The sequence below is a fragment of the Thermobia domestica genome, chromosome 5, assembly GCF_964235325.1.
Source record: "Thermobia domestica chromosome 5, izTheDome1.hap1.1, whole genome shotgun sequence".
Classification (NCBI taxonomy): Eukaryota; Metazoa; Arthropoda; class Insecta; order Zygentoma; family Lepismatidae; genus Thermobia; species Thermobia domestica.
In genome coordinates this window covers 311,579,593-311,594,006 of record NC_137458.1, presented here as the reverse complement: position 1 = coordinate 311,594,006, position 14,414 = coordinate 311,579,593, and the positions used below count along the sequence as shown (strand labels likewise).

Sequence of the window (14,414 nt, the reverse complement as noted above, 5' to 3'; positions counted from 1 at the left end):
ATCTAACAAATACATGAGCAAATATAATTTTCTTTCAAAAAATAATAAATAAATTCACTTTATGTTATTATGTTAACGAATGTTGAAAAGTGAACATTGACTTATGCTATTGTATTTACCAGATTTTGTGTATTAATTTGGATCCAATAAGCCCTAAGCATCCTATTCTAGGCCAAAAATGTGTTACTTGTGAATTGTATGAATTTTTAAAAGGCCACCGATGGATGAAATATATCCGTGGTCGTCTGGTTACAATGTTAGAGTACAAAGTATTTTTTAATGAATAATATTTTCCGGGGTGGTGGTGTGGAATTTCCAACGATTACACACATGCAACAATATATCAATGAACTTATCTTGATGAAAGACACTGATCGGTACCGAAATTAGTCACACTTCCGGTACACGATACCTAATCCAGTTTTCGGGGCTGGAGTATTTCCAATAATTGGACACATGCAACATATATACCTATCAACTCGTCTTGACGAAAGAAAGCGATCGGTACCGGACCTCCAGAAAGTGTATCAGGTACCGTATACCGGAAGATGTTGAGAGGAAGTTATCGATTCCGGTACCGATATCTTGTCAAAACGAGTTGATTGATATATAGATATTGCATGTGTTCTATTGCTGGAAACATTCTACTTACGGTAGTTGTATTAGGTACCGCATACCGGAAGTGACCAATTCTGGTAGTACCATCTTCTCTCTTAACACTATTGAAACCGGAAGTGTCAGAAGTCAATCATTTTCTGTATTATATTGATTATTGTAGAGCAAAACCGGTAAAGATAGCGAAAAGTGGTTATCTGCAATCAATTAACCGTCTTAAGAATATATTCTATCTCTACTTTAATCTCTCTGCTAAAGCCGGAAGTGGTAGAAATCTACCGCCTCTCTCGGTTTTAATATTGTGAAAATATCACGCAATACAAACCAAACTCCTTCACGTGGTGTACACATGGGACACTGCTACTAATGCTTGAAAATTAGTAAGTCATGGATGGAAAATTGATGCGGACACACATTACATGAGTTGTGCTAGGGAATTTAATGCCATATGTGTCTTAAAACATAAAGTTCTGAAATTGGAAGTTTGAAAGTAACTTAACAGCATTCATAGAATTCTGCAGAGAACGAAACAAATGATAGTCTGACGGTGGCAGGTTCGAGTACACGGTGGATGGATCAAAATATCTCAGTTATGTTTTCTTAATTTTTGTCGTGTCGTTAAAGATGTATGTGATCTAGCGTTGATAGCATGATATATGACATGCTTGCTGTTGACCAGCTCTCACGGTTTCTTTCGAGTTACTAGGGGCACTCGCGTTAATTTTAGACAGCTACACATTTGCGATAAAAGTCGTTGAAGTCGTAAACGATATTTTATCGTACGAGTAGGCAGAACATTACGTTATACGGAGCAATACACACTCGTCGGAAATCGTCGCGAACTCGCAGCGAGCTCGCGACGACAAGAAAAGTGATCGGCGGTTTCTACCCACTCGCTGCGATATCGTTCGACAGTCTGCGAGGAAGCGGCAACAACGTTGCATTGTTCCGATACACACTTCGCGAGTTGTTACCACAGCGAGGATGGCTTCTGAGATTCTTGATACGGATCTTTTTATTGACGTTGTTAGAAATTTTCCTGAACTATGGGACTTATCCTGTGAAGAATATCATGACCGAAATAAAAAAAAAAAAAGAGCAGCGTGGATAAAAGTGTGTGAGATAGTGGAAGAAAACTTTACTGAGAAGTCGGAGCAAGAGAAGAATGAACTTGGTAAGTGGTTTTCGAACATCATTTATTTATTATCATCATGATCTCAATAATATTTATTATCTTGATTGATTTAAATGCGCTTTTCAAAGCACGGGAACTCACGAAAGGATGTACCCGGTACCTTCTCTTTTTTGTTTTTAATAATTTGTATACATAATATGCAAAAACAACACGCTTCTTTTGATACACTTCCATTGTCTTCAGAAGCTCAGCACCGACTGCGCGTCACTTTCCCGCCAAGTGTGTATTGAAATGAAACTCACCGCGACGATATCGCCGCGTCAAAAAATCGCAAATGTATACCGAGCCTTAACGTCCGAGTCTCGATCTGGCTGGCGGCACTAGATTGCAATGCACGATGCCCTTCCAATCCCATTAAAACCATAGCATAACCTCCCTGAATTCAATGTGGGATTTCCCACAAACTGTGGAACTTCTCGCTTCGACCATAATCGTTTTCGCACATTGTTGCTGGAGGTTATCCACTTTCCATCACTTTTGATAAACCCCCTTCGGAAATGGCTCGAATTCATTACGTTTCAGTAGAGATTTGCAGTTGTCCAAATTGTTTAACACTGCTTGGGAATGGATATTTAACTACTTGGCCATATCATGGCATACTGGCGTGGCAGTGTTGGTCGACTTTTGTCATAATTTCATCCACTTTTGCTGTGATTGGTCGCCCACGGAGAGAAGCATTTTAGCCATCGAAATTTCCAGCACAAAAGCAAAAGAATCATCTTTTGGCTACTGCCTTTGATAACGTATCTTGCACATAAACAGCACAAATTTCTTCACGGTCCTGTGCAACATTTGCGCCTTCATAGAAATAAAATTTTAAAATGTCTCGTCTCCACTGCGCAATACGCTCCGTCTGATTATAAAAATTCCAACACTTTTTGGCACATCTGCTAGGTTCAACGATCATCTGTCAAATAACGTTAGGCTTGGCCCGCTGCGACTCATACATCCTGAGATTTGGGACACTAATGCCATCCCATGCAAAAGGCTACCTTTGCGACTACCTGGTTTTAGAGCCAAATACAATAGAACGTGACTTTAGGTTGGAAGCTCAGTGAAAGCAAGACACCGAAATACGATGTATGTTCAAAATGTATCGAACTTTTGGTTAGCCAAATTACATTTATTCATTTGGAAATCCGAAACACTAAATCCCCTTCAAAATAGTCTCCTTGGTAATGCATACACTTTTCTCAGCGCTCCCGCCATTGTTGGAAACAATTCTTGTACGTAGTTTTTGGAATGGCAAGCAACCGTGACGTCACATTCCGCAAGATGTCTTCTCTTGACTCAAATCGAGTCTATTTTAGTGGTATTTTCAGGTTGGGAAACAACCAAAAGTCACATGGAGCCATGTCGGGTGAGTAGGAAGCCTGACAACACACAGGAATGTTGTGTTTGGAAATGAAAGCTTGAATCAGATTTCACGGACACTCTCCTTATACCCAAAATTTCGTTCAAAACTGAATGTACCGATGCCATTGAATGATTTGCGCTTTGGTATCGCCATGCTTTTGGCAAAATTTGATGCAATATCGCTGCTCAAGTTTTTCTGTCATTTTACAAAAAACTGAAATCTGACGATCGCTCATTACACGTCTTCTCTAGTTGGCCCACTGCCAAAAACTGACGCTTTATGCGAGCGGGAAATATTCAAGTCTGCGCATGGGTGTCCCCTGTACAGCTACATTGAAGAAAGTGTTGCACGGTTCATTGGTTTACGCGGGAAAGAAAGTTCGATATTTTTGGACAGCACCTCGTATAAATTGTCCAAACTATATATGCTTCTGGTGAAAATATTCTAAAATAGGGGTGTGAAAATAATAAAAAATAAATTTGGAAACAACTCTATTTAAAGTATTACATTACAACAATATCTTACACAGAACACTGATACCGTTTATCACAGAACAAATTCAAAACAATATTAATTATGGAATTGGAGTAATATCGACAGCAATGGACTCGATTCCACATTCGTTGGTTCCTCTTCTGATTCTAAAATAACCATTTTCACCCCAGTCAGCGCCCCAACTGTTCTTCACAATCCAGAACTTTTCACCTGTTGAGGGTTCCACGCCATAACCAACGGCAAGTACTGCATGATTTACGATCTAAAGGGAAAACCAAAATATAGAATATAGAATACACATTAGTTCTACCCAAAGATACAATGAGAAGTTTGTTAATCTAACACAGTTTTCATTAAACATTGAGCAAATAGAAAGCGGTACACTGCATATTTCAGTGCTAATAAGAACTTTTTCTAAAACAAAATGTCCAAAATCGATGATGGATTCATATTATGTCATGCAGGGGTGTAGCCAAGGGGGGGCCCATCGGGGCCGGGCCCCCCTAAATGGTTTCCTGGCCCCCCCCAAATGACCAACTTTTAAAACATCATAGTAAAATTATCTCGCTTCATTCATTTAAAAGTAACAAAGTTTATTCACAATTAATAATTTATGGTAAAATAATATGGAGAAATATTGTTTTTCCATACCGATCAAAAAATAGTATAGTATATCTTCCTTATACCGATCAAAAATAGGATAATTTTTGTGACAGCAGATTATACAATTTACTGCGATTTATATTTGACGGTTTGAAGACAAACGTTTTAACAAGGTACTACAAATACAGCCATAAAACAAAGGTACTAAACTGATTTTTAACTATAGTATATTTTTATATGCTTTAACAAGTGTTTTAAAAGACATAGAGGATGGAAAATTTAGTGAGAAACAATGCTTTTATTCAATTTGAATTTCATTCGCTCTCTCTTTTATTTCTACCCACTGTAATAAAATATTTTTTTTAGTCACGAATAATAAATAAATATATTTGTCAGGAAACCTTAAAGAAATTTCAAAGAAAATCAATCTTGTGTAGATAGGTTCTGTATACAAGGTCTTAAATTTAAATATAAAGGTAACCAAGAAAAGTTTTGTTGCTTTTTCACCCACCACCTTCGAACATCGATATGTCACCTAACCTGGAAGATCAAAAATAGTCCCCATCAGCATCGACGACCTTCTGAAAACGTTCTGTAAGGCCATGCAATCCATCGCGGTAGAACGTGGTGGGCCGTGAAACGAAGAAAGTATCAGGTGCATTTTGGACTTTTACTAGGGATTTGAACTGGCGTCCTCTAATGTGATTGTCCAAAGAATGGAACAGATGATAATCGGACCGTGCAATACCCGGGGAATATAGTGGTTGCAATATTGTTTCCCATCCAAGGCGAAAAATTGTGTCCTGAGTCATCCTAGCCACGTGGGACTTAGCATTGTCCCGTAAACGAGGACCCATTTGTAATTCAGAAGTGATGGCTCCAGAGTTTTGAGTTTTTGTTGAGCACAGCTCAACTGCTGACATTACACAGTTGCCTTGATACTCTGACCAGCTGGTAGCAGTTCCCGATGCACGATGCACCAAACACACAGAAGGACCTTCTTCTGGTACAGTGCTGGTTTCGGCTGTTTTGAAATCGGTTCATGGGATGCTAACCAATGATGACGGCGCCGTGGAGCTTCGTATAGAACACACTTTTTATCACATGTCAACGCCCTGTCTAGAAATGGCTCCGAAACAGTAAATAAACACAGGCGACTGCCGCGTTGCCTTCTGGACCGGAGTCAAAATATGAGAGACCCATCGACCCAACTTGTAGTGCTTCAAAAGTTGATGGATGTGCTTCCCAATGGTTTCTCCACACACAGAATTGTAGTCCCAGTTCCTATTTGTACATGTGTTGGTCTTCTGGCACGTGGTGTTTTCGGGGTTTTGTCATCGTCCTTAAACTTGTTAAACCATCGCTGCAATGTCCGCGTCATCACTACACCCTCACCAAAGTCCTGGCATATCTTCTGTTCCGCTACAGCGGTGTTTGACCTCCATTTGAACTCGTTCAACATACATGCTCTTATGACGCTCTGTCGATGTCCCATGTTCCCTCTGTCTTTACGCAAGTTCACGGTGTGTCTGAATTGCCACAACAAGGTAGCATGTTGGATATACCCACAACAACAACTGACGTTCGCCTTATCTCCACTCGCATTCAACTCACGATGTGAGGTCCAACTGAACACAGACCTCCACGAAAAGTGACAGAACTTTCTTGGTTACCTTTATAGTTATGCACAAAAGTATAGCGTTTTGTCCCGGGCAGTAGTTCTTGATTAAGCATAATAAAAATTATCTTGAATATAATTTATGGATATTAATAATAATAATGATAATAATAATAATAATAATAATAATAATAATAATAATAATAATAATAATAATAATAATAATAATAATAAGAAGAAGAAGAAGAAGAAGAAGATGATGATGAAGAAGCTAAAATAGTGTTTTTAGTTTTACAGACTAGCAGAAACACATTTTTTTGCTTTGTACATTGTAGCTGGCCCTCCCTCAAAAACGTCGGGCCCCCCTACACAAACCTGCTGGCTACACCCCTGATGTCATGCCAAGAAACGTGGAAATCTAATTGCTTTTACCCTGACTTCCATAATTTTTTCATTATAACAGTTTTTGGGTTTAAGAAACTGGTTGCTTTAATCATATCCACTTCGAGAATTAGAATTTTATTTTATTTCTACCTGTGTAAGATTTTCATAAATATTTTAAGCTTATCTATGATCGCGTAGAAGTAGCTATGATGATAATATGGTTAATTGATTTTTCAAATACTTATGTTTCAACCAGGAGCGTCATTTAGTGGATCACAGCAAAACAATTTCCTCCTCATGAGTTTGAAACATATACAGGATGTTCAGAAAGTAACTATGCAGATCATAACTGCCGTATTTTATTTTCCATAAACCACTTTAAACAACTGAAATTAACTCGAAGATAAACTTTAATGTCATGGAAGTTATAGGAGATGCTGAAAGTGATCCTCTTGCACTTGAAGACACAATTACACACGTTTCTGCATGTTCTTGAAGACGTTATACAACATGGCACTGCACAATTACTTTCTGAACACCCGGTACATTTATATTATAAGAATATACCATAAAGAAAAGGTGCAAACCCAGTTATATAGGTGGAAAGTCTTGCTCTCCTCAACCCAGGGGTAAAAGTGAGGGGGAACGCGGAGGGACGCCGTTACCCACTTCCAAAAATATCTATGGCGTCCCCCACTTTTTATTACAATGAGTAAAGATATGCATGGGGTTCAGCGTGACGTCATGCTTCTCCCTACCTTTTCAGATCCACTTTTATCCCTCCCTCAACCAAAATCTAAAATAAAGTTACTGATGCTTACGTCTACAACGGTATTCTTATATTACTAGATTCAATAAAGGAACTTAACCCTGAATTGTCGACCAAATGGCAATATATGCCCATTTGTATGTGAGATCCTGACCGCCTATATACTATTGTTTCATACGGAAAGTATAGAGGTATAGAGGGAATACTTATACAGAAAGTATTATAAAACATGCGATTTCAGTTAAACAAGTTTGTTTGCTGTTTGCTGTACGTTAAGGGTCTTTACTACAGCGAAATTAAATTACCGCTAATTTTAGAGTTTTTTCTGTAACATCTTTAAAACAAATAAAAAAATATCCGAAAAGCAGAAACGTAGTGAACTAGACAATACGATTTTGCATGTGACACTGTTATCACAACTCCACTATCTGCTTTCGATTATCAACTGTAGACAGATTTAGTATTTTTTGCGGGTTCCATAAATAGCGGCATACGGAAGGCAGATAGGTGAATTGTGGTAAAGGTATCACATGCAAAATAGTATTGTGTAATTCACTACGTTTCTGTTTTTCGAATAGTTTGATTTCTTTTGAAGATATTACAGAAAAACTCTAAAAATTAGTGGTAGTTTAATTTCGCTGTAGTGAAGACAGTCCAAATACTACAGGATTTACAAACGTAACACAGTTTTACGTACGCCACATACAATTTTTTTTCTCAGTGTATATAATCACATTTTTCTCCCTAGTAAACTTTCTCCTCCCTAGTTAAGCAAACGTAAGCAGATGATTTATCCCCTTCATAAACATCTATTTAAAAAAAATACTCCAACATTTTCCCATTGTTGTCTGTTCAGTTTTATTAATTAAAAGAATACATTTTTCTTCTTGAATGACCAGCGGAAAATTACCAAAAATATCGGTCGGGGTTATTGATTAATAAATATTTCAGAAGCAAGATGCAGATTGAAATAGACTTCTAAAGATGACAAAAAATATTGAGCAGTAGAACCTCTTGTCCCTGGCCCAATGAAACGAATGCTTCGTTCAATGTCAAAATAGTTAAATCATGAATTTTATTAAATCCATGTTTTATATATTCAAGCTTTTCTTTTTCAACTTTTGAATTACCATACTCAGAAGTTAAAGAGAATAATTATATACCTAATCCTGTGAAAAAAGCTAACTCTAATATTCCCGTCTTTTCTTCTTCACTGAAGTCCGGGACATTTAAGCGTCCCAAGAAATATTTTCGGGACCCCGGGACGCAGATCTCGATTCCGTGACGGTCCCAAATTTTCCGGGACGAATGGCAACTCTAAATATGGCTCATGTGTTATAAGAAAGGCCGCGGAGTCAACAAATGTTATCAAAATAAATAAATTGGAAAACTAATAAAAGGTTCACAGGACAACCTACCACTTCTCCGGGCCACCAAACAGGAAACGCAAACAACAATCTAGTAGGCAGAACACGGAAGAAAAACCAGCCAATACAGTATTATCCATTAACAGAAGGAATACAATTACGAAATTCATAATTTATTTGCTAGAGATATCACACTAAATAACTGACAGGAATATACAATATTAAATACTGAAGGAAACTAATTACTTACTATAGCATGAAAGGTATAACGTCGTTAGCTTCCCGCGAAAAGTGGTAGTGACGTTAATACGGAGTTGCCAGCTTGGTTACTCCTGTCTTGCTGAGCGCGGTGATTGGTGGGTGGTGATTGGCTATCCTCTTATCACACCCCCAGTGACGAGCAGGCCCAAGCGCGGGAAGCCAACGACGTTATATCTTCTGAACTTTAATATCCGATTGCACATAGACATTTTGCTAGTGATGTTGGATACCGGATCTTCACTTTCTTATGGTTCAAGAAAGATTTACCTCCAAATTCTTAACTCATACCATTCTTCACTAACATTAGAGGGATTTTCAAATACGTACAATCGTCAAGCTAACATATATCTCACTGATCAAATTCAACATTGGAAATATTACTTTCTGCCCATTATTTCAGAATTTTGGAATATGATGTTTTCGTTCTCTTATACGGACAGGATTTGCTGAAACGCCTTCAAGACAAAATTGTTTTGCAAAGAAACACACACTGCCTGTATGTCAAAAACCACGGAACCCAAGTTTTCCACTGAAAGACACGAGATCGAAAGAATTATCATAGAAGGCTGACTAATTCCATAAGTCAGGACGCTTCGTCAGACGCATTTACAGCTCGTGAGGTCCTAATCCTAGTTAAATCACGTTTACTTTTTCATGTTACTATCAAGAAGAAAAATAATGATGGCGCATTCTTCATCATTTCACCATTACAAATATTATTGGATACATACAGATTAGAAGCACTGACCGACAAACAGTGTTGCCACAGTCCTAGCTCTGGAGTGGGCTGAAAAATAGTACCAAATTGAAACAAAAAGGGCTGAATTCATTGTTTTATACCAGTGTAACATATGACTGCATAACACGTATCTAAGAGGCAAAGTTCCAGATCATTCTCCCCCAGCCCCCACCTTTCCAAGAGTCCAAATCAAGAAAGTGCTCTTTTTGAAAATTACTTTTCATAAAGATCCAAATAGGAGGACTCCGAACAACCGTGGAAGTAGGTAAAAAAAAATTCTCACGGAGGAAGTATAACAGAGGTCTCAAATTAAAAAGGGGAAACAATTATCATCTTCAGTATGTACAGTATTGCTAGCAAACCGAACGCACCTCTATTTCAAAATGACCAACAAAACCAAAACGGTATTATGGCCATATATGAAAACATACATTAAACGAGGAACAAATCAATCATCTCCGAGTTCGTGTGTAAAAAATACATTATAATAAAATCTTCAAATATAAGTTATTGTACCTTATTCTCGCTTATTTCATGAGCGAAGGAGGCTAACAAAATGTAATGTTTGTTAAATAGTGCTGAATTGGACAGATTTGTATCAACTTTTTCACAAAAGGGGCTGAAAATGCCAGCATGGTATCAACGGGCCGATGAATGACAAAAAGGGATGAATTTGATACAATTGTACCAAGTGGGGCAACATTGCCGACGAAATTCCAAAGGACAATCGACAGTTTATAATTCTAAAAGGAGGCGTTTTTTTTTTAAATCCAATTTCATTAGAACTTTTTCTTTCATTTGTTATAAGGAATCACTTCCCGGTTAGGTGGTGGTATTTTTTGCAACCTACATACATACAAATAACAATGATAAATACAGAATTTTAATGTGAAACGCAATTCCGCGATCTTGGATCTAACTACCTTATAAAAGAAATGGAAGGGGGTCATGCGGTTTATCGATTAATACTAGGAAAAGCTCAAAGAAACGGTGGTAGCATTAAATCTTACCTGATGGAAAACTCCTCTTATGGTATAAAATATGGAGACATGGCTCATTCGACCACTGTATACTCAATAGTGCAGAGTGTCAGCAGCTGTTTGACCAGTCTGTGATGCCAAAATGGGTAATTTTCCAGACTCTTCCAGCAAGATGTCTCCCCTATCTCCTACGCCAACGCAAGACGGCAGTAAATGGAAATGTAATTTCCTAGAACGTAGATAGGTCGTCGGGGACCATCTGAGTGATCATCATGTTTCCCTGATCTCACATCGTTCGACTTCTGCCTTTGAGTTCCACAATATAAACCACCTCCATTTGATGGAAACTCCGGGTCGTTCATCTCTGACTTAAACGATTCACTAGATCAGGGGCGTCATTACTGCAAGGGGCACTTCGTTACCTTGCTTTGATATTTCATTTATATATTTTAATATTAAATCTATATATATATAATTAAGATGTGTGTATTAATAATAAGTCAGGCCTGACACGTATTTATCTAATGCATTTACCTGGGTTTTATCTATTTAATAAGTATAGCATAATATATAATTTTACTATGTTTAATATATGTAAATGTATGTAAATATCAATTAGTGCATTATCCCAATCATTTATATAAGCCAAATTTTCTTTTAAGATTAAGATTCAGTTAGTTAGATCGTGTATTACTCTCGCTCCCACTTGATTATAGACCTGGTAGAGAGGCTAGTTTTTTGAAGATTTCACTTTTCTTTCATACTTTTTCAGTATTTTTCCACTGCTGTGGAAGTTTCTAGAACCGTTAATACTTAAATTTTTTCTTCATTTTTTCTGTCCCCGGCAAAACATATAAAAAGGCGGAATTTTTTTATGGCTTTCGCTGTTTCAGCTAAGGAGGCCTGAAGAGTAGAGGGCTATGCTGGTGGCTGTTCAGTCCGAAGGGAATTAGCAAGAGAGCTTTTTCCTGGGAGTTTTGTCCTTTAGATTAGTTACTGGTTGTCCAGTGGATATGTTAGTCCGTGGCTTCCAGTCCCGCTAGAGAAATTGGTCTCTGGCCGTAACTTAGGTGAATTCCAGAGTTAGGAATAGGAATTAAAGAATGAAGTAGGATTTTTGAGCTCTACGTCAGATTAATGACTTAACTGGGCTCTAGTTAAAGGTTAGAAGGAGTGAAAAGTAATTTGCTCTTGGGGTGACCCTAGGGAGAGAGTGAACCCAGGGCACTTAGGTTTTGAAACTCTCCAGGTGCTGGAGGTTTTTCCCATTTAAAGTAGAATCCAAGTTGCGATTTGGTTTCGTTTCCCTGTACAGTCATGCAATAATGAGACTTGACTGGTGTTTTTGTTTTCACACTGCGACTTTCGTGTTTGAAAGTATTAGAGTGTGTGTTCACCTTTTAACCTAGAGTCTTGAATGGAAGACGTTAGTCTTGAATGGAAGACGTAATATAGCTGGGCCATGAGTGACGGCTGCTACTCCTAATTCCCTAAGTTACCTATCCTTAAGATTTTAGCTAGTTTCCTTTTTCTGGATTTCTCAGAGTGTTGAGAGTCCAAATCAGGTGTAGGCCGGACTGTTACTAATTGAAGTTAAGCAGTCTTTGAAAGTAAGGAATATGGACCTAGAGTAGAGAGAGTACTAGTTTCCATATTACCGCAGTTCCCAAACAATTATTAGAGAAGTTTTTTATTTTTATGTTTTAGTGATATTTAAATTAGAGTTTGTGCTCCTTGAACTCTCATGATGAGTTTTTGGGAAGTCGAGCAAAATATTAAAGATTAATTTTACAAGGGCGAATTAACGTCCTTTGAATCTCAGATTTCTAGTCACTCACCTTACCTAAATTAGAGAAATATTAAGCTTAATAAATCAAGTTATTCTCCGTAAATCTTTTGACTTGTTATTTTTTAACTCAATCGTATTTTTGAACCTGTTACCTAGACAACAGCGAGCGGACGAATTATTTCTTTTGGAATTTCTTTCTTTTTTGTTGTAAGGTAAAAATGGCAGACTCGTAAGAGTGTGAGATAAAGAATATCGATTAGGAATAAAGTTTCAATTAGACATAAAACGATACCGGATAAATAGAAAACGAATAGCAAAGAAAAATTTTATTTTATTTTAATTTTTTTTTTACCTTACACGCCAACGCAAGACGGCAGTAAATGGAAATGTAATTTCCTAGAACGTAGATAGGTCGTCGGGGACCATCTGAGTGATCATCATGTTTCCCTGATCTCACATCGTTCGACTTCTGCCTTTGAGTTCCACAATATAAACCACCTCCATTTGATGGAAACTCCGGGTCGTTCATCTCTGCAACGATTCACTAGATCAGGGGCGTCATTGCAAACTTCGCTTGAGATGACAAGAGCACCACCGATATAAGACTTTCTCGTTTTGTACTATTATATTAGTAGACAATCGATTAAAGTATATGTATTCCTCAAACTCTTGGGAGGAACAATTCCTCCCTTCTGCACTTCCTAAATAATGCCTCTGTGTGTGATGATATTCAATCTGACTTTCTTCCTCGGTTACACGTGGATTGGGAAAAGCTCATAACTATCTTGTCTCATAGCAGAGGACATTTTTATCACGTTAAGTGACAGTAGTTATTTGAAAATGCTTCTCCAAAAAAAAAAAAAAAAAAAAAATCTCGATTAACAACACATTGCCTTCAGGTAAGATTAATTCAACCATCCTTTTTCTGTTTCAAACTTTTGCACCTCTCTGTACGTTAAAAATATATATGAGAGGTTAAGGTAAATTTTTGTCTCATACACACAAAAATAATACCCTTGTATACACAAATTGGCATGCTTGTTACTCGAACATTCGGTCACCAATTGAATATTTAGTAAATATTTCCTTGTAGCGAATCTATTAAAAAGAGAGAGATTTATAAACAAATACTCACCACAAATGGATTAAATCGACTTTGAAGGCCAGTATGATGATAAATTCCACCTTCGTATTGTTGGAAATCGCTGTAAACTTCAAAAGAAACTGCCAGAGGTCCCTTTTCAACTAGATTTATCATCATCAACTCTTCGTTACATCCACCATAGTATCCTGTAGTTGAAGAATGTTTGTAATTAGTATGTCTCTTCGTTATAACAAATCTACATTTATATTGCTTCATTGAATTCTTTTTGACGAACAAAGAATTTAAAAATATATTATTCCATAGTTGTATTCTCTATAATTATGTTTATAAATTAAATAAATTCGATGAATTAAGTACATTAATACAGAATATATCCACTTTTTCCTCAGTGATGCTAAATGTCTGAGCTTGTGCAACTTTTAACCTTTCATTTTTTCTAAATTGTACCCTCTCGTTGGTAAATATAAAGAATTCTTACGCTTACATTGCATATTTTTTTGTGATTATATACAAATACAGCGTGGAACTACCATTAGTCTATAGTACAGATCTGATTCTCCGTAAAATGGAGGCATATATATTGGAAATAGACTGTCACGAATCGTTTCTAGAATACCTTACGCACTGCAGCACTCAGTTCCAGCAGTGCGGATGGAAGAGGATATTATTTGGTCCGGATTCTGAGATTTAGAACTGATTCCAGGTATTCAATAAAGTTGAAGTATGGGGATTAGGCAGGTAAGAGGAGGATTCTGAGCTCTAGAACTGATCCCAGCTTTCTAAATAATGTTTATGCCTGGGGGATTAGGCGTGCTGGAGAAGGATTCTGAGCTCTGGAACTGATTCCAGCTGTTCAATAGTATTGAGATTTGGAAATTGTGTGGGAACAGGGAGGATTCTGAACTTATAGTAGTTGTTCAACAATATTTTTGTCTGGGGATTAGGCGGATAAAAGAAGGATTCTGAGCTCTAGAACTGATTACACTTGTTCAATAATGTTTTATCTTGGGATTAAGCGGACAAGAGAGGGATTCTGAATTCCAGAACTGATCCCAGTTGTTCAATAACGTGGAGATCTCGGGATTAGACGGGAAAGAGAAGGTGTTGTAGTTCGTCCTGATGCTCATAAAACCAGAA

At 37.4% G+C, this 14,414-nt stretch overlaps 1 protein-coding gene across 1 annotated transcript in view; it reads right to left on the bottom strand.

Moving 5' to 3' along the window:
- Positions 1-3,643: 3,643 nt before the first annotated feature.
- LOC145686785 (dipeptidyl peptidase 1-like) overlaps positions 3,644-14,414 on the bottom strand; it is a 57,005-nt gene continuing 46,234 nt past the window's right edge. Inside the window, exons 8-9 of the mRNA XM_081760442.1 lie at positions 13,308-13,462; positions 3,644-3,924 (exon numbers count right to left, since the gene is read on the bottom strand). Coding sequence (XP_081616568.1) covers positions 3,742-3,924; positions 13,308-13,462 — 338 coding nt within the window. The 3' untranslated portion in view covers positions 3,644-3,741. The remainder of the gene's footprint in view (positions 3,925-13,307; positions 13,463-14,414) is intronic.